At 40.7% G+C, this 26,996-nt stretch overlaps 1 protein-coding gene across 3 annotated transcripts in view; it reads right to left on the bottom strand.

Moving 5' to 3' along the window:
* Positions 1-26,996, bottom strand: part of ARHGAP26 (Rho GTPase activating protein 26) — a 474,474-nt gene that overhangs the window by 161,943 nt on the left and 285,535 nt on the right. For all 3 annotated transcript variants that reach the window (XM_011939748.1, XM_011939749.1, XM_011939750.1), the window contains exons 14-17: positions 25,788-25,862; positions 13,109-13,196; positions 11,229-11,287; positions 9,574-9,679 (exon numbers count right to left, since the gene is read on the bottom strand). In XM_011939748.1, coding sequence (XP_011795138.1) covers positions 9,574-9,679; positions 11,229-11,287; positions 13,109-13,196; positions 25,788-25,862 — 328 coding nt within the window. The remainder of the gene's footprint in view (positions 1-9,573; positions 9,680-11,228; positions 11,288-13,108; positions 13,197-25,787; positions 25,863-26,996) is intronic.

Genomic DNA, 26,996 nt, shown 5'->3' with positions numbered 1-26,996 from the left:
GGGAAACTGGAAGGTCAAGGGGGCCGTTTTCACAGTGGATGGTCATGTTTAATCTGGGAATGGCATCTGAGAGGGCAAACTGAGTAAAACAGAAGGAAAGTCAGACTCTCCTACAAACAGAAACATCTCAAAGATCACAAAGATGAGTGGAAATTTCCAGACCATGCAGACAAAGATGAGTCTTCATGATACAACGTGCCATCCCCCTCCAGGAAATTAACAGTTATTAAACTCTAGCAAAGACAGCTGCTTCGGAGATGAAATCAGCCTTGCGACACCAAGAAGCAGAAGTGGGAGGGGAGAGGGCAGGGGAGGGGGAGGGGGAGGTAACCTCCATGGAAATCAGCCCCACACAGCTTGTTCCTTCAAACAGGTGCACCACTCCACAGAGCATTTGAATCATGAAGAGCCTTGATATTCACAGGGAAGTGTGAGACTTGCAATAAGGTAGGACCTGAAACCAGATATGAACAGCTCTTTCTCCCACTGGCCCTGTGCTGGCTCATCTTTTGCTAGGAAAGGAGAGATGCTCAGCCGTTGGGCCAAATGCACACAAACTGCCAAGAAACCACAAGCAAGGCAAAAACAAACACATGCACACACAGAAATCTCCCAAGTGGACAAGAGCTGTGTGTGCTATGTTTTCAGGATCCAGCCCTAAGGGTTTTGCTTGCCAATAACAAAACTATGAAGAAAGCCTCATCTAGTCAGCAAGGACGACTTATTTTGGTTTTAACAATTGCCCCAATTTCCCATACCGTGATGCCAGCTCTATCATGTTCTTTATCCCGCTCCCTGATTTCTCCAACAGATTGTAGAAATTAACATTTATGGAAGGGATACTACATGCCAGGCACTCTTCTAAGAACTTTGTGTAGATTAATTTAATCTGCACAACTCTAAAAGGGTGGGCACTATTATTGTATTACTTTAGGTTTTCCAGAAGGAAGAGACTTGAAGTACAGTCACGCATTGCCTAACAATGGCGATATGCTGAGAAATATGTTGTTAGGCGATTTCATTGCTATGTGAACATCACAGAGTGCATTTGCACAAACCCAGATAGATGGTCGAGCCTGCTGCACATAGCCTATTGCTCCTCGGCTACAAACCTGCACAGCATGTTTGTACTGAATACTGTAGGCAACTGTGACACAATGCGAAGTATTTGTGCATCCAAACATAGTTAAACATAGAAAGAGTAGAGTAAAAACATGATATAATCTTAAGGGACCACTGCTATATACGTGGTTCATTGTTGATAGACACGTTGTTATGTGGTGCATGAGTACATAAAGGCTTACCTGACACTACTTTACCAGGGGATTCTTGGAGGAATGAGGCGGAGAAGAGAAGCTAGACCCCACCTGGTTCAAGCACTAACACAATTGCTCAATCTCTTGAGACCATCTTCAAAGAGGCTGTTTAACAATTGCTTCTGTTTAACTCAGCTCCCTTCTCCCACTGACCAAAGGTTTTCCCCTCAGAGTGTTTTAACTTCCCCTTGTCCCAGCGTATCTGTTTGTGAATGTCATTTTGTGTCACGCCTCCCTAGGGTGGGAGGTAAGAAACGCGGGCATGAGGCTCCAGGCTACCAGGCTGCCCTTGCAGGAAGGGTGGCGGAACCCACACAGAAGTGGTCATCTCAGTGGTGGCTGCAATGCAAACAGGAGAAGCCAAGAAAACCTGATGTGCTAAGTTAAAACTTTCTGATACGATTATTATCATCTTTTTCAGATGAGGAAACTCAGGCATAGAGAAATAATTCAAATGCAAGGTTACATAAGAGATGAGATCAAAATCAGGCAGTTTGGCTACAGAATGTTCTCTCTTAACCACTGTGCTCTTGTGTCCTACAGACTAACTTCATATCCGTAGAAGTCTGCCAGCTGCCACATTTGAGCCACAATTGCTGGTGAGAAACCAGTCAATGTAAGAACATAAGTATCGCAGATAACACTCACAACGCAATTCAAAGAGGATGCAGCAAGAGAGGACTCCAGTACCCAAAAACAGTGTGAGCAAATCAATTTATCCACCACCACTCAGCCAAAAAGAGAGGCATTTCATGAAGAATATGCTCCCAAGGCCAATGTATAAGAAATCTAAGCTCTGCTAAGGATTGGCAAGGAAGAAACTGAGTCATGTTCATGTTTTCTGACACTCTCACTTTTATAATACTCCCGAAATGAAAGGCGGCACCAAGTAAGAAAGAAAAATAGAGTGTCTTCCTCCCACTCCTCCCTTAATTTGGGAGGGGATTCCGTGGACTCAGAAAAGGAAGAGATGAATCAGAAAACAGGAAATTTATTGAGAAAATAAATGCAAACATAAGTGGAACAACTCAAAACAAACAAGAGACCCAAATCAAAGGAGCTCTAAGACTGCTGAACATTAACAGCTTGAAGTCAAGCATTTCCCCTTTCAGAATGGGCGTTACGTGTGATGGGAAAGATTTAGTTCCTTGAATTCAGAAATTTTGTTGGGTTTTTTAAGGCAAAAAATTTAAACTGAACTGATATCTTTCTTTCTCCTATCTCTAAAGGCTATGAAGCCACAGAACAGAGAAATTCTTGGGTTGAAAGTAAGCAAAGGTCTGGCGGGGAGGCTAAATAATGCTGTCTGATTTCTTCCTCTGCATTTCCATTAATTTAAAGTGCTAAGTTGCCTGTTTGCTTTAAAATATGTCGTTGTGCTCTGTGCAATGCCCCTTTAAATAGATTTTCCTTTGACTCTGCCAAAAATAGCTGGAGAAGGTCCTTTGAGAATCCCATTCTTAGCCTTAAAAAAAAAATGCACTCTTCTTCCTGCTCCATACCCAGAAATAGGCCGGGAAGCGGTATCACTCACTTCTTTCACAGACCTCCCATCTATCAGAAATAATAAATCTTTCAGGAGAGAAAGAAAAAAAAAAAAAAGAGCCAGTCAAGGAAGTAACTCCCTTAGCCCATTTCTGCTTGCTGATTTATGTGATTCACCAAATATCGAGCTCCTCTTTTGGCATAAGCCAATAGGTAGGCAAGGACTGAAAACCCAAATGCCTACAACACGGCCAGGCAGGTAGGAGACCTGAAAGAAGTAGGCCGGGAGCAAGAGACCACAGGGACTGTTAGGAACTAAGGCAAACTGGAGAACGCACACCCTGGGGGATAGGGTGTGGCTTCTACTCAGCCCCAGTCAACTCTGAGCGGGGAGCTACGAATCAGCGGGGAGATACGAATTTTTCAAGTAAAATCGCCCCCTTTAAAAAGATGTTGGAAACCTGTTCAAAGTCTCAAAACAGTACTGTGTAGGACACCACCACCACCAAACACATGTGTTGGCTGCTCTGGCCATGGGCTTCATTTGCAACTTCTAGGTAAGAAACAAAGACAAGAGAGACAGACTGCCCATCCCCTGGGAGTTTAAGATGTCACAGGACGGAGAGATATACACCTGGGCAAACTGTCCCACCAGGTGGAATGTGATACATGCTAAAAGAGAGGAACAAGCAAAGGCTGTGGAAGCTCAGGAAAGCAAGAGGGCACTTGTGGCAGGAAGGATTCTTGTTGGCAGTGACATTTGAGCTGAAGTTAGAAGAATGAGGTAGCCTTTGGCAGGCAGAGGCTGGGGAGGGGCCACTCCAGACAGGAGAAAATGAATTGCAAAAGGTAAAAAGATGGAGCAGGGAGGTGGGTATTTGAGAAGCGGTCAAGAGACTCTTCATGTGTTTGCTCAACAAATATTCATGAGTGTCTACTGTGTGCCATGCAGTAGGGACAGGATGGTGATCATGAGAAACAGACACAAGATGAAACTGCAAATTCCAGAAATGTCTGGTCCAGACAGGGCTTTGGAGGCCATTTCCAGGGTTTTATCTTAAGAGCAACGGGGAAGCTGCCTTTGAAGTTTTTTTTAAGCAGGGGAATCACATGCTGAGATTTGCAGTTTTCAAAGTTCCCTGGAAGCACAACATGCACTCTGCGGACTGGAGGGGAGCCAGAGCTCCACCAGCCAGAGCAACAGGGAGGAGGCCTTCGCAAGCAGACTGGGAAAGACACAATGGCAGCTTGAACTACAGGAGTACTGATGGAGACACAGAAAAGCAGACAGATTCAAGGGACAGAAAAGGGTTGGAATCACTAGAACTCTGAGTTCTTAGTGGGAGTCAGTGAGGAAAAAGCCTGATGGGACTGGAGAATGGGGTCAATGTGGCTGCATGGGGGTATCAGGCCATACCACCAGTGGCCCAGTGGCCAAGCAATCCTGCGCTGGCAGCACTGCGGTATTCAGTGGTTACTAGAGAGAACAAAGGTTCCAGAGCCAAGGTGTATGGCTGAGGAAAGGCAGCCAGAGAAACTCACAGGAGCTTTCCATCTTAGAAAGCCATCATCTCAAAATACTGTGTTCTTTAAATGTGTTTTGTAAAATTCTATGGCTATTTTATTTGGACTAGTCTTGATGGCAAAGGAATAACTAGCTCTTCTCATGTTCAACAGCTGATCGGTAAGTTAAATCTTATCTTCTAGACTTGGGATGGAGAAAGAAGAAATATTAGAGTATCTAATATGTGTTTATGTTAAGTCTTAATGTTCACTTCCTTTTATTTTGAACCCTTCTTAAAAACTTCAAGGAATACTACTGAACCACTAGGGCTCATCCTCCTTGGTGCCAATGCCTGGCAAAACTTTTTTTTTTTTTTTATAACCACAAGCATTTGTACATGAACCCAATTCACTGTTTCTAGATCATTAAAGAAATATGAATCCATCCTTTTTGATTTGCAGGGATGCCTGGAAGTACTCAGACTCAAGTCACAGGAACGAAAAAAAAAAAAAAAAAACCCAAGCTACAACGTGCTCAATCCTTGGTAACTTCTGCCAACAGAGTCTACATATTTTGATAAGGTCTCACTTGTATGCCAAGCATTTTCCCCACAATATTCCTTTATAATCCCAGTGATCTACAGAATTTTGTCCATTTTGGAAAGTCACAACATACAACAGATGATCAAAATAAACATTAGAAAATTGGATAATGAAAAGAACAAATAGGGAATCAGCAAGAGGCAATGGAGTAAAGTCAATTTTGCCCTCTTTACTACCCTCTCTTACCTCCCACCCCCTAAAATCTTGTAATTTAGTGCCTATGTGCCTACATTGCAGATGTACTCATCTCTCCTCCCAAAATTGGTCTTTTTGTCCCATATATCTTGATTGTGTTAGTATACCATGCAAGAGACTTAATACTCTCTGTTGAATATGATTTACCAAGACTACTTGCCACAGACACCATGGGCTGTCTTTATTCTGTCAAAACTCTGCCTTTATTCTGATATCCAATGCTCCCACAAGTGGCTCAGATAAATCCTGTTGGATGGAAGATAATCATGGTGGTCCCCAGTGACTGCTCTGGACCAATGAGATGTGACATAAAGTGTGCTGGAGGATGTCTGGGAAAAGTATCACCCTAGCTGTTAAAAAGAGACTCAGAGAAGAAATAACGCCTTTTCTGCTTCTGGACAAGCACTAACATGCAAGGACACAATGCAGTACGCTGGGACTCTGCAAGGAGCTAGCCAACACAAGATGCTGACTGAGCAGGAACATGGAAATAGCTTGAGTCCTTCATGAGCTGAGAAACTAACCAACTCTCAGGACAGATTCTGTGTCATGACACAACAGATCTCCTTATTGTTTAAGCCATTTTGAATTGGATTTTCTGTTTCTTGCAGCCCAAAGCATCCTAAATGATACCATATCTCTCTGGGGAAGCAAAACAGTCTTTTGCCTCTCCAACACCCCTGCAACAAAAGAAGAGTTGCTCCAAAAAAAGGAAAGAGACTAAGGTTTATTTCTCAATAAGTATTTTGGGAAAACTAGCTGTGAAAAGGTATTTTTAATATCTACTCCTGATGTATTAAGGGTTCTTTGAAATCCTTCCTCACTGCATACACCGTAATAAATCCACATGAGCCACTACGAATGGTATGTGTGGGGATATACAACATACTTGGAGTCATAATATGTAAACATTAGGAAATCATCATGAAATTAGTCTTTATTACTCTTATTTCTTCTTATGATTATAAAAGTGGGATACTTTTCGTGTGTCCTGCTCCACCTGATAAAAATAACAGAATTATAAAATTGGAGGAGAAAGAAAACTGAGGCTCAAAGAGGTAGAAAAACTGGCACAAGGATCCACAGCTAGCTGGGAATGATTTTTTCTGAAGTAAAAATGCCTTTTGTATGATTTTTAAAACAAAAACATTTGTTGAAAACTCAATGCAAAGTCAAACTGCAAAGACTCGAAAAGTCAAAACTGGATTTTTAAAAGCTAATTTAATCATGACAATAAAATCTCCCTTTTGAATTCACTGCTTTGAGTTTCTTCTTTCTAATATTCACCTACATCCCAATCCATATTCCTCTCAATACCATTTCTCTCTCCTAGAAAATCCTTGCATATGGCCCATTCTCTGGGCCAATGGTTCTTAGATCACTGTTCACATAATAATTACCTGGGAAATAAATCAGAAATGCAGATTCCCAGGCAGGGAGCCTGACTGAGTAGACCCACAGAGCCCAGAAATGTCAATGTAAACAAGCACCCCGGGTGATTCTAACCTTCCTTTGAGGCACATGACTCCAGACTGTATACTAGATTCCAAGATCCAAACAGAAAACATCTAATTATCATAGTAGATTTAAGCTGAAACTACAAAAATATGTGCATGGTTGCCTATAATTTTTATGTTCCCTCTGAGGTCTGAAATAAATCCAACATCTCTATGATTTGGATGCGCCCTGGTAATCATTTGCTTTAGAGGTTTGGAGTTTTTATCCTTCCCCCGACCCAAGATATTTTTTCCCCCTCTGAATGAATTTTTAGCTGGGATTTAATAAAAAATGCCTTAATTCTCCCTCTATGGCTAAGGGAAATCAATTTTGGAAAATGTTTCAAAAGAGTACTTTAAAAAATATACAATACAAAATGTCTTGCCTTTGAACTAGAATTCTGAGATGCACAAGGCAAACAGTAGGTAATGAGAGAAGTAAACACCAGTTTTCCAGCAGAATCAGCCCTGAAACCAAAACTTAGGAAGGAAGCTGACCATTAAGTAACTAGCCCAGAGGAACAATAGCTCAGGCGTAGCCTAGGGTAAGTCTAAACCTGAGAAAACTGGAATCAGACAAACTTCTTGTCCCAAGTTAACTTTCCCTTACTGCTTGATTTTAAAATAAGGACAGTGCTGTAAATGAGAATATAAAGTTTAAGTGGAATCTTAGAACTCCTCTGGATGCCAAAGAATTCTTTCAGACCTAAATAAATACTCTTTACTGGATTCAACACTGCTCATTCATATCCTTCTCCACAGGGACATTTTAAATATAGAGGCTCGGGAGACCAAGAACACAGCACGCTAAGAATTTAAGTCTGCTATAGTCTAATACTAGCTCTAACCAACTCACATTACAGCATGAGAGCTTGTCTATAGGTAGATTTCTTGATAATTAAATGAACAAGAAATGCCATAAAACCACAGAAAATCATTTTCAAGTTTCAAAGATAAGACATAATGCTCAAGAAATGCTATGAAGTAAACAACTCCAGCAAGAAAATTGCTTTAAATTGGTTAGAAGGCCAAAAAAACCAAAAAAGTGTCAAGGTCACAACCGTGATTTGCAAATTCCAGTTTACAACGCTCAGGTTAGTAACAAGGATGGACTGAACATAATGGGATTGAAGGGGGAAAGGGTGGAAAAAGGAGGAGAAAGTGAGTCATCCAACCAGGAGATGAACAAGCTCAACTGTTCAAGATCTACCTTAAGGGTTTAGTTTTGTTTTTTAAATCTTTTTTTCTTCTTCTTTAAAGAATCCTAACAATCCTAAAGGAAATTTAAAAGTAGGAGAAATGCAACACTGGCTCTGCTGGGTCACCCTTCACTTTTGGTCTCTCTCAGTTCAGTTAAGCTCCTTCCAACTGCACAGCTTGAAAAGGCCCATGGCTTTCAGATGTTTCCTAACCCTTCTCCAGCTGCTTTCCGCAGGCCTGAAGGCCTCTTTAAGACCCAATGGCCATGAAGCAGTCATGAGCATCCCCACACATACTAGGATGGAGGGTGCACCTGGAACCTCCTGTGTCTTGGTGTTTGTCCTTCAAGTGTGCAAAGTTTTGCAACTAAGATCTAAACCAGCTTCTCTGCTTAACAAACACCTGACTCTAGGTTGTGTGGAACCGGTACTAAACTGTCATCTCAGAGCATCTGGAGTTACTTTTTAAAGCCCAGTTCCCATTATTTTAAACATGCTTCATCAGGATTCTTTGACACCTTTAGGGCATTATCCTGTAAACTTGCATGTTATCTGCTATGCTTCCTAAGTACTCCTGAACAAGCAGCTCTGATATGGGAAGCCAAGAAAAAAAAAAATCGGTCAATAATGGAGAAACCATGGCTTTGCCGAATTGCTTCCCAACAACACACAAAATACGTTTGCTTCTTGATGGAAATGAGGACACGGTGGAAATCTTCATGATATATATCACTCTTTTTCCCAAAGGCAGTATCAAGTGCTTGACAGAAAGATGAAAACTAACCATTACAATCTCCCTCAGAAGAATACCAACTTATCCCAAAGAAATACCCTAATGGCATAGCAAAGTGTGGACTATAAAGGCCAAATTTATAACACATCAGTTCAGTAGAATGTAGGGTTTAATAATTTAGGTTAACTGTTATGCTCTCATTCTTTTCTTTTGCTCCAGTCTGCAATCAAGAACATACCATCAAAGTCAATGGAAGGTTAGAACACACACACAAGTAGTGATGAATGCAGCATGGGAAGTCAGAAATGCCACTTGTAAACAGGTCAAGGAACAGTAAATACACAAATATTCAAAACCATTCCAAGATTGTAAATACTCCTAGCAGAAAATCAGCTCCCGACTGAATGCTTTGATTATCTCAGAGGACAAGCGAGTATTTGCTGAAAACAATTCCTTTACTCTTTATACTTCTTCAAAGGCTTTAATGCATGTAACTTCAAAAATCAATGATCCTTGCAGAAAAAGGGGAGTCTATTATCCACATTAGACAGAATGGTGAAACTAAGGAATAGAAAGTTCACTGGTTTGTTCAGGGCTGGTTAAGCAGCAGGTTAATAACAGAGTCAGCTCTAGAATCCAGGCCTCCTTACTGAAAACTCAAATTCTGTAAACCCATAACATATTTTTGTTTGTTCTTGATGAGCATAAGAACTTATAATCCCACAAAATTCTGTGTGGCGACCTGGTATCATGGACAACACACTCCAGTTTGCCCTTGATCATCACAGGCAAAATCCCCCTGAAAAATCAGCTTCATGGCCTGGATGCAATGAGCACTTCCCCAGCATCCTCTGGGAAGGCCATCTGGCATTTGCTGCTGTTCTCCACTGCAATTAACATTTCACACATTTCTTTCCTAAGCCTCCAGCATACCTGATGCAATAGTGGGAGAGAAAAACAAAAGCAGAACTGAGATCAGCTTCACTGCTAAGATAAGAACTTTCAGGGGTAAGAAAAGGGCTAGTAATTGGTCTTAAACCTACTTTGCCAAGTGGTTCATGAGCAGCTGTAACATCTGCCGATTTTTTTCTGGGAGCCGATGAACAAGGCTGTGGATTTCAGAGACCCGAGACTCCTGGTTCTCCAATTCTGCAAAGGAATGAGAGAGAGAATATTTTATCAGTGTCACAGCTAAACAACTTTAAGAATGAAAAATCAAGGGAAACCAAAGGATGGGCCTAACAGACCAAGGACTTCTCAAAGATTTACAATCTTGTCTTGTGTGCATACTGCATGGCCAGCATGATTAGATCTGGAAGTCCTTTTAATGGTGCTTTCTGGAACAGGGTTGCCAAAAAAAACCGTCATCAAAAAATCCAAACCAAGGCGATGATGTGATGAAACGGAGCCAGTCAACTGCACACCCAGAGCTGCTCCTGAGAACAAACTCAGGAGTAGTTGGCTCCCTAAAGGGAAGACTTCATTTCAAGGAAGTAAGGAACTTTATGCCCTTGTAAAGTGATAAACAAATCTTACATGAATAACATTGCAAGGGTTTCAAATATCAAAATAACATCTCGAGACGGCATCAAAGGAATCAAAGGAAAATGTCCAGTATCCTCAAGTCACGTATAACAACAAGCCTGCTAGAAAGAAAGTAATGGCAGACAAAATATTCAAGTCTTTCTGCCAACTTGTAACCTAAATCACGGCTTGTCACATTCTCTTGGTTGAACATGGGTAAGTGGCTTTGTTACTCTGGCAAATAGATTGATGGTACTCATCACACCTATTTATAGAACTGATGTGAGGTTTAAGTAGAGAATGGTCGCTATGGGTTTGTAATTTCTCTAGAAAGAAATGACATAAACACCATCTTTGCTCCTAGCTTTCTCCTTCCTGTTTTCAGGGGACAACTATGAGTAGATAAGGACACCAGAACATTAGGTACTACTAAATTAGGCCAGTAGTAGCTACCAAAGTAAATATGTTTTAAAGGCTGAAAGGAACCCGGGAGAGGCACCAGTTATCGACATAATAATACTGTGAAGATTCATGCTGGATTTAAATCTGATACAGAATCTTTCTGCCCCTTTACAAGAGGCCTGACCCATGTAGCCAGAGATTCCAGTATACTTAGAGTAGCTTGCACCTAATCCCTATGTATTTTAATACCAGTAATATGACACCAGGGACCTGGATGATACAGTTGAAGAATGATCAGAAGCTGTAAATGGAAGACATAATGGAAAAGAGGACTGTGAAGTTATATAAATGGTGTCATATTCAGGGAAACATTTCCAATGCTCAATTTAGGTAATGTGCAATGTCTGATTCATTCTGCAAAATGCTACTCAAAGGCTGGAAAAAACCTAAGAAGTTAGAACTCCAATAATCAAAACTAGAAAGGCAAACTTGTTTTTCTCTATCCCTCCAACATCCTCCTCCCCTAAAAAAAAAAAAAAAAGACTTCTGAAGTTTCTCTCGTCTGCTGTAATTTCAATGTGATAGAAAGGCCCTTAGCAATCCCTATTTGGTTTCATTTTTATTCTGTGTTAGAATCTCATGAGTATGTTATGTGGCCAGTTTACATGCAGAATATGAAGGGTTAGGTAATGTTTATTTTGGGATACTGACTCTTCTTTGAAATAAAAAAATCTATTCCCTTCCCCTTAAAACTGAGACAAAAAAGACTTACTTGCTGCTTTGATGAAACTCCTTTGAAACTGGTACATCATGAGTGGTCCTGGAAGCATTCTGGAGTGAAAGGAGACAGGCCAATCAGCTTAATAATAAGAATAATAATATTCTTTCTAAATAGCAGCCTAGAGACTGACAAACTGTATTACATTTCTCAAAGACAAAGATCACAGGGAAACAATAACAATGCAATTTCCCTATTGCAAGGGTTCAGAGATTTCATCCAAAATTGTTATTCTCTGTCTTTTTTAGAGGAATAGATACAACTATGTTTCATTGTCAACACTAAAATAGTGCTAATGCAAGAGTCTAACACAAAATAAGAGATTTCCTTTTCAGTCAGTGACTCACCTATCAGCAATAGCATTTTAAGATGTGTCTGAGAAACACACAACTAACTATTTGCAATTCTTGATCTTCCCAGCAGCTTGTTGTTAGAATCAATTCATCTAGAAACACTATAAAAGACTTTTGTAGGTGTTTTGATGGTGAATTCACTATGGAGTATTGGTCCAGAATTCTAAAGGGCTAGAACCCCTAACATTATGTATGATACAAACAAATTTTACCTGCTAGGCTATGAGTATGTTTAACCATAAACTTGAGTTTTTTTTCTGATAGTTCAAATAAGAAACTTCTCAATAGGACTATACATTATTCTTGGCTCAGATTTTATTCTCATTGGGTCCCTTAATTCAACTCCTAGTTTTAGTTAACACATTATGTCTTACTCTTGACTCTAATTACCCAACAGCCAATAACATCTACATCAGCAATTCCTTTTCTGTGGCCTCCTTCCTTTGCTTTCCAGCCAACTGCATCTTCAAAAACTCCACACAAAGACTTAGCTATTTCTGATGACCATTCTCCTCTCCTTTTAAGACTAGGTCCCGGCCGGGCGCGGTGGCTCAAGCCTGTAATCCCAGCACTGTGGGAGGCCGAGACGGGCGGATCATGAGGTCAGGAGATCGAGACCATCCTGGCTAACACGGTGAAACCCCATCTCTAATAAAAAAAAAAAAACTAGCTGGGCATGCTGGCGGGCGCCTGTAGTCCCAGCTACTTGGGAGGCTGAGGCAGGAGAATGGCGTAAACCTGGGAGGTGGAGCTTGCAGTGAGCTGAGATCCGGCCACTGCACTCCAGCCTGGGCGACAGAGCGAGACTCCGTCTCAATAAAAAAAAATAAAAAATAAAAAATAAAAAAAAAAAAAGACTAGGTCCCATCTTTTTCTGTAAGAAGAACTACAGTATTCCTGTTTTTCAAGTCCAGCATTTTATTCATGAAACTAAGATGCAGGCAGCTGGTCAATAACCCAACTCTTAATAATGAAAGGAGGTGTAGAGAGGGTTCAGTAATATCATATATAAATGATACAAGGAAAATAGTATCTCCAGGGAGATAATATTGTCCAATCTAAGGGAAGGAGTCAAAAAGGAGTTCCATTACGTTCTTATTTTTAAGAAGCATGTCAGCAATGTACTCTGTGTAAAGTATGAAACTATCAAAATACATGGGGTATGTAATCATGCATTCTTAACAGAATATGATTTATGATTCCTTGTGCTCTTAACAGATTATTCAGGGACTTCGGGGAAGACCCCACTGTAGGTTCTGTTCAAGGCTAATTATTACAATACTTCTCATATAGAACAAAGTTTCCTAAATCACTCATGGTGTCATTGCACAAAGGCAACCCATCAACTATGGATGATTTACAATTGGTTTGACCAGCTGAGCTAAACGCACCCACACAGAAGCTGTTTCCACATCTCAAACACCCACCCGACAGCTCTCCGGAGTCTGAAAATAAAACTGCTTTCTTCCTGATTGCATGATAACTAGCTGGCGCTCTGCCTTGCAGATGGAAAGTCCCTACCTTAGGTAGGTCTTCAGAGCACTGGTGATGGTCTTTATCTCCCATTCAGCACAGATATCTGTTTCTGTCTCAGAAGCAGTCTTGGGGTCTAAAATGAAGACAAGACAATACATAAAGCACAGCATAAAATGGAACTAATAAATAAGCACACATAAAGGCATCCAATCTTGCTAGTAACTAGAGAAATGCAAAGTAAAACAAACACGACGAATATTTTTTTACCTATTAAATTAGGAAAATGTCTAAAAATCCCAGTATCTATTGCTGGCAAGAATGTAGTGAAACTGATCCTCTCCTATCCTGCTGGCAGCAGGAGAGATAAATGCAACAGTTTTGAGAAGCAATTTGGTAATATGTATCAAAGTCTTAAAAATGTTTACACCCTTTGAACCAGTAATCCCATTTCTCACAGTCTATCCTCAGAAAATAAGATAACGCAGGAGAAAAGTTACAGACCCCAGATATGCTCAGCATACACTCTTCTTTGTAAAAGCGGAATAAAAAAAAAGAAAAAAAGGAGACAACCTAAATGTCCAATAATAGAAGAATGATTAAGTGAATTACAGTATGTCTACCTGATGGAATATCACCTCGCTGATTTATATGACAACAATGACTGTAAAGCAACATGGAAAATGCCTGCATTATATAATGTCAAATAAAAAAAAAACAAAGCAAGATATGTTTGTGAGAAACTTTCTCTATGAACTTTTTATATGAACAAGGCTGAAAGGAAATACTCTAAATTAGTGGTTGGGTTAAAGTGGTGGATTGTGGTATCATCTTATTCCATTACTTTTGTATTTTTTAAAAAATTGCTTTAAGTTCAAACATGCAATGAGAACCACCATAACTATCAGCTCTGACAATTTCTTTTGTCTCTTCTTGCATGGACTTTTAAACAAATCAGTATATTTTAAACAAGCATGTACGATAAAAGATCAGAAGAGGTAATTCTTGTAATCTTCCTGAGTAGCACACAAGGAGATGAGAAGAGGCAGAGGTTAGGGAGTGTAATTGCTTCACAGATCCCCATCCCGTCCCTGGTGAGGCAGGCCAGGTCACACATGTACCGGTGGGAGGGTCACAGAGTCTTTCAGTGCACAGGAGGGAGAATCCAGCTCCCTCATACTGGCTAAAGACTAGTTATTTGCCCGCCAGCTCCCAGTCCTTTTTTTTTTTCTGCATAGCACCTCATTTTGAGTAGGAGAGCAACCCTTTTCTTACTTTTTCCAGGGGTGGAAAATGAGATTCAGGACAGACTGGCCAAAAGTAGATCATCTCTCGGGACTTAATGACTAGATGAGGGATGGCCCAAGACCTAAGCCTGCCCCATCAGAGTAACTCTCCAGGAGTCGGGAACAGATATTTTCTGTTTGCTGGGCTTGCACTGGGAGGTTATGTAACTGCCAGGTGCCACCACACAGAGCCTGAAAGTCCGACAAATCCAGAGACGAGATAAGCAGAAATGGTGGATCCTGAACTCTTGTATTTGCTTCTCCTTCTTATCACGTGAGCCAGTAAATTCCTTTTTCCCCTTAAGCCAGGTGAGGTCAGGTTTTCTGTCTTTTTACGATGCAAAGAGATCTAAATGATGCACCAGGTAAAGGGAGGCAGCCACCAGACTGCATCTTTCTGAACAGTCTCCAAGAATAATTCTGTGATATCAATAAAGAAAGCTGTTCCTCCTGCAAGGCCAACAGCCTTTCAGCTGGAAAAAAATAAGTCGCAGGTGGGCACAAGACATTTTCTATTTACTGGGAAAGAAACCACTTTCACCCAAATAGAAAGAGGCCAAATACTCATGAATGGCCTCAGGATTTAGCCTATCATCACCAGGTAGGGGCACAAATCCAACTGGTGTTTATTGCTCTCCGTGTGTTCCCCTGACACACACTGGGTTATGAGAGAAGAAAGGGCCCCCAGCTCATGAAACATGTGGCTCTCAAAGGCACAATACCTGTATGATGTTTGCAGGTGACCCTGAGCAATAAAATGAAGTCTTTCTTGTCACATGAAACAAACAAGGAGGAACCTAAAGAGCATAATTTTATTTCTGGGGCCACAGAACACTAAATTCCATAGAGTCCTATCACAGCAAATTTCTGAAAAGTTCACAAAATGTGATTTTCCCAGTATCCAAAATGTCTGCCACTTTAATTCGTGTCTTTGTCATCTTGCACTCTCTGAATGGCTTTTTCCTGCAGAAGAGCATGTATCAAAAACCTCTGCTTTGTATGACCTCTTTCCCTCCCCATCCTAAGACACATGGAGAGCTGCCATCCTGCATGGTTCCTGGATGTGAGACAAATGTTACTGTACATTTTTCTAAGGAAGAAACCAACTTCTACCCAAGAAGAGTGAACATGAAACTGAACAAGCAGCAGTTGGCAAGTCTGGGAGTTGTGAACTGTTCCATGAACCACATTTAGCAAACTAATGATTAGCTTCCACTTATTCGGGCTCTGTAACCATAGGAATATTGCGTAACATTAGAGAGGAGAGTCAAATTACAGCCCGGCTAAAGGGCTTTTTATAGCACTGATGAGGCAAGGCTCATAACTCGAGCACATCCATTTTAATTCATTTAAAATCCAAACTAAGTTGAATACAGCCTCCCAAGCTACACCATTTTCAGAAAGTGCTACTGATTTCCATACCTCCCTCCTGATGCTCCCGTCACTTACAGAAGCTTCCTGATGGCATCTGAATATGCTGGAGAGACATCATTTACACTCTTCTTTAGAACTCGGTACCTTTCTCTCCACCGTGTCCCTTGACCACTGCTGCTCAGTAAAACAGATCTAAACTAGAGGAGCAATCCAGTGTACTAAAGGCATCATGTGGGGAAAGCAGAATGAATATTATTTCCTCCTGAATCTACTATCACATGAATTCAGAAAACTAGAAGACACAGACTGGAAGCAGTGGTTATAAGGGGAGAACATCTTAGAAATGTCACACTTGGATCAGTCCCAAGAGTCATCTAGTCTATCACTGTGCTGCAGACAAAATGAAGGATATTTTGGAGGAAATCATTAGGAAAGTTACCTATGTACACTTAAATTTCCTAATACTACATTATACTGTATGCAAATTAATGTTTTTCTCTCTTTAAGTGAGAAAGTAATATATGCACATGTTAAGAATTCAAAGAAAAAAAGACATATACATGAAAAGGTAGAGGCAACTGCTAATGCCAGTTTTTTATGTGCATATCCTATCTCTAACAGTCCCTTCTGTTTTGAGATCCAAAAGCTCTTACTGGCTCAAGCCCCAGTCTTATGAGGGCCTGCCTGAAGCATCCCAACAGGCAAAGGTTATGGTGGCTGGAGCAGAGGAGGAGGTGAGTTTCCATCTGTGTGTCTCTTCTTTGGGGACTCAGGATCGTGATTAGTAGCTGTATTGATAGCTCCCAGAATGATCAATGCTCTATCCAAGTAGTCTATCATCTTCTGGTCCTGTCATCCTTTGTCTGCTCCCCTTTACTGGTAGACAAAATTGGATGTTTGCTCTTCTCATGGTTCCCCTACTCCAGCAGTCTACAGTCTTCAAAGTCTGAGCTGTTTCCACTCAATCCTATGTAAGCCTTTAGGTCTTAGAAATCATCATAAAGCATTTTGATTTCTTCAGAAAGAAGTCGTTGATTGTTTTTATTTATGCCACTCTGTGGAAAGGTATGGGAAATAAGGGGCATAGAAAAAAGAAATGCAGACATTCAAGGTCCCAGAGTAAGGAAGGATAGTTCACCACTGGGTCTGAGGTAAGTGGAGAAAGCATGCTACTATAATTCTGTGCTTTACAGCACTGCTCTATAATACCTTCGTTGTGTTCTCTGTTTTACTAAGTTTGCTTTACATGTGTTTTTTTAAAAAAAGAAGAAGAACAAAAAAGGTTACAGGACGAGAAAAACAGTGATGCTGAATTTGCAGTCCTTTACCATCACGGTAAAAACACACACACACAAGGAACACAAATTTTTAATAGCACAGAAAATTAGGCTCTCAGTCAACATTCTCCTGCCACCAGGATATCCACTAGGCAAAGCTCAGATGAAGGCCTGAGGAAAACCCAGCTAGGGAAACAATGTGATAGGTGGTGGCCCTCTGCCCACCAAAAACTTAGCCCAAGCCAGCCGGGGGTGTGGGGAAAAAGGCTATGCTGCAACCCCCCAACCCCACTCCAGCACACACATTATTGGGGGCTACTTTCTGGGGCACCCAGAGCTGTCATGAGATTATAATCCAGGCAATGAAATCAGACTGCAGAGCAGAAGTGGAGGGGAGTCCTTTTGTATCAAGGCAAGTGAATTCAGGAGAGGCCTAGAAGAAACATGATAGCCATGAGGGAAGAACCACAGCACGCTTCAGATTACCCAGGAGTAAACCCGGCTTCTCCCAGGACCATAACCAAATAGCAAAACCAGGAAAAATCAATGCAGGCTTAGAGGTCCACTAAATGAAAGCTTTAAGAATACCAGAAAGTTGGCTCAAATCATGTACAATAGCCCTCCAATTATCATGTAAGATAATGATTCTAACAGCATTCAGGAAAATAGCAGAACAAGGAGAATCTCCACAGTGAGTTTAAAAGCAAAGGTTTGATTAAACAGAAGATATAAACTCCTATAAAATATTTGTTGGCAAAAAATACAGACATCAAAGCACTCTGAAAAATAATTCAGAGAGCACCTGCTTCATCATATAAATAAAATTCAAAAAATATGGATGCCAGAAACTAAGACAACAAAATAAAACAAGAAACAGACCAAAATAATAAAGATTATAGCTGAAAAGTAGAAATAAAAGGAGTTAAATAAGATAATAAAGACACTGGAAAATCCAATTACAGAAAGTTAAAATATGCATTGTAAACAGCAAAATAATAATCACAGTTGACCCAACAATTTTAAATGAGTAACATTGAGATGGGGGACAAGTTTGAGAATTTTTGCTAGAATGTAAAGAATCAGGGGAAAAATTAAACATTAAAAAGGTGAAAAATGTCAGTGTGTTTAAAATATTGAGAATTATAGAAAAACAAACAGTAAAGAGATTTGTTTGCCTTTAGAAAAGTATGTATACAAACTCCTTCAATGGCCCCCAATATGTATAAAAGAATGATTACATGATGATACATAAAAGTAGTGGAAAGGGGAAAATGACTCATTATATGGATACCAGTCAACTGGACAAGTATTAGAGGAAAAAGGAGAGTTTCCATTTTGCATGACAGATTTTAAGGGAAATTAAGGTTTTTGTCATTCTAGATTGGGTAAGGGTTTCTGTTTGTTTGTTTGTTTGTTTGTTTGTTTGTTTGTTTTTGAGACAGAGTCTCATTCTGTTACCCAGGCTGGAGAGCAACGGCACGACTCAGCTCACTGCAACCTCTGCCTCCCAGGTTCAAGAGATTCTCCTGCCTCAGCCTCCTGAGTAGCTGGGACGACAGATGTGCACCACCATGCCCGGCTAATTTTTGTATTTTTAGTAGAGATGGGGTTTCACCATGTTGGCCAGGCTGGTCTCAAACTCCTGACCTTATGATGCACCCTCCTTGGCCTCCCAAAGTGCTGGGATTACAGGTGTGAGCCACCACGCCTGGCCTGGGGAAGGTCTTTTACGGCATAATTCGTTTAGAAAAAAGGTAACAGACTGGATATCATAAAAATTTAAAATAGGCCAGGCATGGTGTCTCGCACCTGCAATCCCAGCACTTTGGGAGGCCAAGGTGGGCAGATCCCTTGAGCTCAAAGAGTTTGAGACCAGCCTGGGCAACATGATGAAATCCCATCTCTACTAAAAATACAAAAATTAGCTGGGCATGGTGGCGCACACCTGTAGTCCCAACTACTCAGGTAGCTGAGGCACAAGAATCACTTGAACCTAGGAGGTGGAGGTTGCAGTCAGCCAATATAACACCACTGCACTCCCACCTGGGTGAAAGAGTGAGACCCCATCTCGATAAAATATTCATAAGACAATAAAAACAAATGCACCATAAAGTTTAAGACAAATAATAATCTGAAAAAACACATTGAAAATATAGCCTATAGATCTAAAAAGGTCTTGTACTCAAAAGAAGAACACACTGCCAGCTGAGGTGGCTCACGCCTTATAATCCCAGCACTTTGGGAGGCCAAGGCGGGTGGATCACTTGAGGTCAGGAGTTCGAGACTAGCCTGGCCAACATGGTGAAACCCTGACTCTACTAAAAAGATACAAAAGTTAACCTGGCGTGGTGGCAAGCACCTATAATCCCAGCTACTCAGGAGGCTGAAGCATGGGAATCACTTGAACCTGGGAGGTAGGGGTTGCTGTGAGCCAACACTGAGCCACTGCACTCCAGCCTGGGCGACAGAGCAGGAAAAATAATAATAATATTAAAAATAAAACAAAAAAAATTTTTTTAAGAAAAAGAAGAACATATCAATAGAAAAACAGGCTAAGAATACAAGCAGGCAATTCAACAAAAGTAGTATACATCAGCAATAAACATGTAAACAGTACAACCTCACCCAAAATTACAGAAATGCAAAATTAAATTTAAAAAGGTACTTTTAAAAATGTTTCTAATTTATATGCAAAACAGCAACACACAGCATGGCAGAGATGTGGGGTATAGGATATTCTCCTCAGACTTCACTAACTACAAACTTGGGAATATCAACTAAGAGCCTTGAAAACATGTACATACCTTTACCCAGCAATTCAACACCTTAAAATAAGTCCTGAGGAAATAACTGAAGATGCATATAAAAATTATAACAGCTAACATTTTATATTTAACATGTGAAGGCTCTAGACTCAGCAACCCACAGGCATCTTTTCATTCCATCCTCACATTACTATGGAGACAGGAGCCATTATTACAGATGCGGAAATAGATGACTAGACCAGTGTGAATCGTTTGTCTAAGTCAAAGAAATAAGCAGTAGAACTGCAACTTGTCTAATCTCAAAATGCATGCTCTTAATCTCTGTTGCCTCAATGGGGATGTTTACCCTCTGTCCTGCCTCCATGGGGATGTTTACCTGAGTGCTTTCTAGAATGATGAAGAATTGCAATTAGCCCATGTATCCCAGAACAGGGGACTGATTAAAAAGTTACAGAGCACCTATGCAATATGTGCCTAAGAAAATCATACTCTAGAAGAACTTGAATGACATGCGACAATAGACACTCTATAGTGTTACATGAATAAAACCTGTAATATCTGCACAGTGAGTTTAATTTTGTAAACATACTGCTATATTTATTATAGTATATTATATCATACTAAATTTAAAAGGTGATAACATTTTGATGTCATATGACAAAACAGTTAATAAAGGTTAACTCTAGTCTATAGAACTGTTATTTTCTTCTACTTTTTGTATTCCTCCAAACTTTCACAATGACCACTCATAACTTTTCATTAGGAAAAAATTTATTTAAAATATGTACTGAGAGACAGGAAGAGAGACAGACATACACTGAACAAGTATATAGCTGATTAATATATTAAATAGTATAGACAAAAAAGTTGGGCTAAAATTTGGAAAGATTTATCTTTACTTAATATTCAGGGGGGAAATCCCCCAGACACACAGAAGGTATTCTATTTCTAGGAATCTGCAAGTCTTTGAGAGTCCTTTTCACTCTCCAAAGACTAATGACTTCTGTTGCTAGGAGGAAGGGATCAAGTGTAGCTCTTGGTAGGACACTAGTACAAAGCCACACTGCACTTGCTATGAGGAATTTTAGCAAGCTTTCTTAAGGAATCCTGATCAGTACAAAGAAGACATTCTCAAAGCGCTGGCTCTTATAGTCCTCTTCCAACCCAAAGTCCTCCAATGTATTAAGAGTGCAAAAAATAAACTCCAAGTAATCCAAAAAAGTCTCTGGTTTCACTTAATTCTCCGAGTTTTTTTTTTTTTTTTTTTTTTGAGATGGAGTCTTGCTCTGTCATCCAGGCCGGCAGTTCAGTGGTGCAGTCTTGGCTCACTGCAACCTCTGCCTCCTGGGTTCAAGGGATTCTCCTGCCTCAGCCTTCTGAGTAGCGGGGCTACAGGTGCACACCACCACACCTGGCTAATTTTTTTATTTTGTATTTTTTGGGATGGGGTTTCATTCTTGTTGCCCAGGCTGGAGTGCAATGGAGCAGTCCTGGCTCACTGCAACCTCTGCCTCCCGGATTCAAGATGTTGTCCTGCCTCAGCCTCCCGAGTAGCTGGGATTACAGGCATGTGCCACCACACCTGACCAATTTTTTTTTTTTTTTTGTATTTTTGGTAGAGAAAGGGTTTCACCATGTTGGTGTGGCTGGTCTAGAACTCCTGACTTCAGGTGATCCGCTCGCCTTGACCTCCCAAAGTGCTGGGATTACAGGTGTGAGCTACCACGCCCAGCCTAATTTTTGTATTTTTAGTAGAGATGGGGTTTCACCACGTTAGCCAGGCTGCTCTCAACCTCCTGACCTCAGGTAATCCACCTGCCTCAGCTCCCAAAGTACTGGGATTATAGGCCTGAGCCACCATGCCTGACCAGCCATATTTTCAATAACCAAAACATACTACTCCACTTTTGAGAGCCCTGGACAGATAAACCAAATCTTACATAGTACCTGGCACATAATAAGCATCCAATTAATTTATAATAGAGAAATAGTTAATGAAAGGTTCACTCGGCCCAGCCATCTCAGGGGAAGGTTTTGGAGCACGGGTGCCATGTTTATTTTATACTCTCGGCTAGCCCAGACACTACCAGTACCAAGAACTGATGAAGTTGAGGGCATGTTCACAAAAGAGAAGATGAAGCTCCTCCTTCAGGTCTGGAGCCCTGGTGATTCTGTAACTGAGAGATTCAAACTTACTTTTTTTTTTTTTTTTTTTTTAAATTCAAACTTACTTAACTGCTAGGGAGAATCATGTATACCATTCTCAACTTTCAATTAGATGTTGCACTGTGGTCATCTTGCAGCTCCGGTTGGATCTCAGATTAGATTCCAGTCTATCTGTAATGTCCTCCTGGCAGAAGCAGCTGCCCTCGTGACTTTCAGCTGCTAGTTATTACTTTTTCATGACATTTCTCAAATGTTCATGATTATTTTCTCTATCCCCAGGAAAACCAAGGAAGAGAACAAGACAAATATCTTGTGTGAAGGCCACTAAGAAAAGTGATAAAAACAAGATCCTTTCATAACCACTCTTTTGCTTAACACAACTGAGCTAAAGTGGTTCTTTTTTAGATTAGCAGAGCAGTCTAAAATGTCATATTTCTTTTCATTAGTGTCATCTTACATAATAATCTGTCATCTTTGAAATCTCTCTGCCCCTTCTGTTCCCCCATATCAAGTTGGTTAAAAGTCCTGTTGATTCTCTCTCTATACTCATGTTGAGTCTGTCCTTTTTTCCTGACTTCAGAGCACCTGGTTCAGTCTTTGATAGGGTTTGCCTTACCTAATCTATTACAACCATCTTCCGCCTCCATGTCTTTCCATAATCAAATACATGCTCCACATTGTAGCCAAGATTATGCTCCTAATGCTAGAATCTGATATTGTTACATCTGTATTAGATAGACTTTTTTTAAAAAGCTACCCGCAGCCATTATTTCAGGAAAGCACTCCTCCATCATCCTATCAATAATCCTGCTCAGTCCACCAGGTTTCAGGGACTAACCCCGTCCCCACTCCATCCCCCACATCCCCCAACACAGGCAGAGGATCCAGGCCATCTGCTGTGGGCCATGTGACTGGTCTGAGATTGAGAAACGAATCATGTGAATGGCCCCATATTGGCCAAGCAAAGTCCTCACTGGAGCCTTCTGCCAACACAGCCAAGAAAGGCACTCTCTTCTCAGTGACCACAGGCTCCAAGGACTGCAGAGGCTGAACCTGTCTGGTACACTCCCTCGGAGAACAAAGCCACACCAAGCCCAAAAGAGGTCAGAGAACATGAGAAGCCAGAAGAAGGAAGGGGCAAAGGATCTAGCAAAAGTAAAGACATCATTGGCATCCCTGACTCTGCCATGTTTCTGTCTTGGATTTCCCAGTTACGTGAGCAAATAAATGCTTTTTTTTCCTTGTAAACTATTCTGAATTGTCTTCTTGACACTTTTGTGTGCAAAAGCATCACAATGGATATAATCCCACTATTTAGAACTTTTAATAGTTTCTTACTTCCTATAGAAAAAACCCCAAACACCTTGGCTCAATATTCAAGTTCCTCAACAAAAGAGACCACCTTAGCTATTCAACTTTAAAACTCTCCTGTCCCAGCCTCAAGTAAGTCTTTCAGAATTTTTTTTTTTTTTTTTTTTTTTTTGAGATGGAGCCTCACTCTGTCACCCACACTGGAGTGCAGTGGCGTGATCTTGGTTCACTGCCAGCTCCGCCTCCCGGGTTCACGCCATTCTCCTGCCTCAGCCTCCAGAGCAGCAGGGACTACAGGTGCCTGCCACCACTCCCGGCGAATTTTTTGTATTTTTAGTAGAGATGGGGTTTCACCGTGTTAGTCAGGATGGTCTCGATCTCCTGACCTCGTGATCTGCCCGCCTTGGCCTCCCAAAGTGCTGGGATTACAGGCGTGAGCCACCGCACCTGGCCTGTCTTTCAGAAATATTAAAATAATAATCATAGAATCAATACCCTTTGCTGTAGCCACCGTAGACCCTTTGTTCAGAATACTTCCTGGATTGGAATTATTATTCTACTCTCTCCTTCACTACACTACTCAATCTTCTAGACCCGGCACATATTAAGCACGAATATCATACTTTACATTACAGCTTTCATATACACACATATTTCACCCTACCAGGACTCCTTACAGAAAAGGAACGCTCTTTCTAAAGTTTAATCTCTAGCACCTGACATCTGTTCTAAACAGCAGACACCCTACAAATGTTTGCAGCTCTGGTCAGAAATGAAAAACTAAGGATTGACAGCTATTAGACTCTCAATTCTTCTTTATATTAGTATTTCACAAAAATTAAGCCTATCACCATACAACCCAGCAACTGCACACTCAGACATTTATCCCAGAGGAACAAATATACGTTCACACAGGAACTATATATGAAAATTTACAGAAGCTTTATCATAATTGCCCCAAACTGGAAACAACTTAGATGCCCTTCAATAAATGAATGGTTCAACAAAGTGCAGTGTATCCATACAATGGAATATTACTCAGCAATAAAAAAGAACTATTAATACATGGAACAGCAAAAATAAACCTTGAGAAAATTACACTGATCGAAAAACAATGCCAATCCCAAAATGTTCTGTATTGTATAATTCCGTTTAGATAATAATCTTGAAATGACAAAATTATAGAAATAGGGACTAGATTACTGATTGCCAGGGGTCAGACACAGGGTGCAAGGTGGGAAGTGAGGTACGTGCTTGTACAACATCACAAGGAATCCTTTTAGTGATAGAAATGTTCTGCATCTTGACTAAATTAATGCCCATATTTTGGTTGTGATATTAAAATTGTGTTATGCAAGATGTTACACCTTTAGAGAAGACTGGGTAAGTGGTACACAGGAACTCTATATTATTTCTTACAGCCGCATGTAAATCTATAATTATCTCAAAATGAAAAGCTTAATTTTTATAAAAACTAACCATATATCAAATCTTAAACAAAAGAAACCCAGATACTCGTTGCTAGAGCACCTCACAAATAATCATAGTTTCAAACAACAGATCTCACACTAATTAGCAATACAATAGGGTTTTGGTTACAAGAAGTGAATGACTCTCTCAAAAAGAGGTGAAGACAGTCATTCTGGCCAACATGAGAGAAGAGATTTCTTTACATAAGAAAGCTATTTTCAGAAAGTGGGATGGCAAAAGAAATTACAAATACTAACACAAGAACTGTCCCTGTCCAAAACACTGAGCGGGTACCCCAAGTGATAGTCCATCTCTACAAGCTAGGGCTTCCATGAGGAGGAATAACAGCCTCTGTGAAATCTGATCTGTTTGCCATTTAGATCCATGTGACTCATGGAGGCTGGCTGCACTCACATCTAAAAATACAGGAAATCTGCAGCCTAAGCAAATTTGGCTCACGGACTCATGGGCTTTTGATTCAAATACTGCACATTTGGAGTCAGTGGTTTTATATTTGTATCAGCCAGTGGTAAATGGGGTTCTGCTGCTCAAGTGACAAGTATTCAGTTGAAATCTAGAAGCAAAGAGGATCAGAAGATTTATCTGCTTATATACATTTTAACTGAGAGTTACATGACACCTGCTCAGTATCAGGAACACGAACTCTGAGGTCCTCTGGAGCCCAGAATGATGCCTTTCCTTGGGCATTGGGTGTGTCCCACTAAATACCTGCCCCAAAAGAGAACGGAGGGAGTCATGAGCTATTAAAGACAGAGTAGGGTGTAGCGGTCACGTGAGTGACCGAGTACCACTTGGACCAGAAGCGCTGAACCTACAGACAGAGAAGATGTGGTGTCTGGGCCCTGGCATTTTTTATTTTGTCCAGTCCTACTCAGAACCTTTCCCAGCAGCGCCTGAAGCCATGACAACTGACTGATGAGGCAGCTGACTTCTGGGTGACAGCTCATGGATACCCTGATTCCTTTGTCACAGACTGTATCTACTCACAGACCTGGTGACTTCTCAGAGTGGGCCCCCCACCCAGGGACCGGCCTAGCAGAGCCCCTGCCGCACTCACCCATCAGGACACTCAGCAACTTCTGCACTCTGGAGTTGACCCCCACAATTCGATACAGCCCTTGCTCGTTGATCCCTGAGGAAAGAAACAGTGATGATTTAATTAGAGACACGTCAGAACACAAATCAGGCCAATCCAGCCAAGTGTACTTTTTTTTTTTAAATTTTCTCAGTCCTCCTAAAAGCTGCTGTAATTAAAGTCCCCTGTCACTCAGCTCAGCTCTTAGCAAAGGAGTGGGATTTGGTACAGCTGTCTAGGATTTCACGGATGTGCTGCACACTTCAGCCCTCATGTTAGTTCAGTCATCAGAGGCGAAAGAAACTTTCCTTTTCTCTTGCCAAAGGCAGCATCTGAAGAGTTCTAAAAGATGCAAAATGTACACTTTTAAATATGTCATATTTAACCACTTTTTAAAATTAAAATGCCAAAAATGACATGATTAAAAAATCCATAAAACAGAAAAAGACACTTTATAACCTATATTGAAGTGTAAGACCGTTTTTAATTTTAAGGAATGTTAGCCAAGACTGAGAAATTAGAAGATCCAGTTATTTATAACATAAATATTCTTTATCAAAAAAAGACCACCTTTATTTCGTTCAACTGTACAATTAGACTAGTAAGGGTTTACTTTTAAATTCAACATCTAAACAAAGAATCAAAAACTAATCCACTGCAGTGTTTCTGTTCATTTAAATACATGGATTAGATCACCACTGTACCACTTACAAAAGAAGGCAATTTAGACCAGGTGACTTGAAACAATTTTTCTTCTGTTAGTCCCAGGCCCATCATATCTGACCCCTCTCAAGTAACAGAGCTCCAGCTTCCTATTTTATTCCTCTGATGTCCATTCTTCAACCAGTAGCCAAAGTGACCTGTCTAAAGTGCAAATTAGTTCATATCACCTCTTCTCTTAAAACCCTCCAGTAGCTTCCCATTGCATTTAGACCATAACCAAAACTACTTGGGATGGCCTATAAGGCCTATACTATTGAGCACTGACTACCTCTGATTGCGTCAATGACCACATGCATTCTGCTCCACACAGTGGCCTTCCGGTCACCTCAACGTGCCGAGCTCATGGCCCCACCTCATAGCCTTTGCTACAGCTGTTTCCTCTACCAGGACTGCCCTTCTCCCAGAGCTTTTCATCATTCAGATCTCAGCTTCAATGCAACCGCTTCAATCTAACGCAACCCACAATCA

Source organism: Colobus angolensis, unplaced genomic scaffold (genome assembly GCF_000951035.1).
Source record: "Colobus angolensis palliatus isolate OR3802 unplaced genomic scaffold, Cang.pa_1.0 Scaffold183, whole genome shotgun sequence".
Classification (NCBI taxonomy): Eukaryota; Metazoa; Chordata; class Mammalia; order Primates; family Cercopithecidae; genus Colobus; species Colobus angolensis.
The sequence above is the reverse complement of the archived record's forward strand: the minus strand, read 5'-3'. Positions and strand labels throughout refer to the sequence as shown.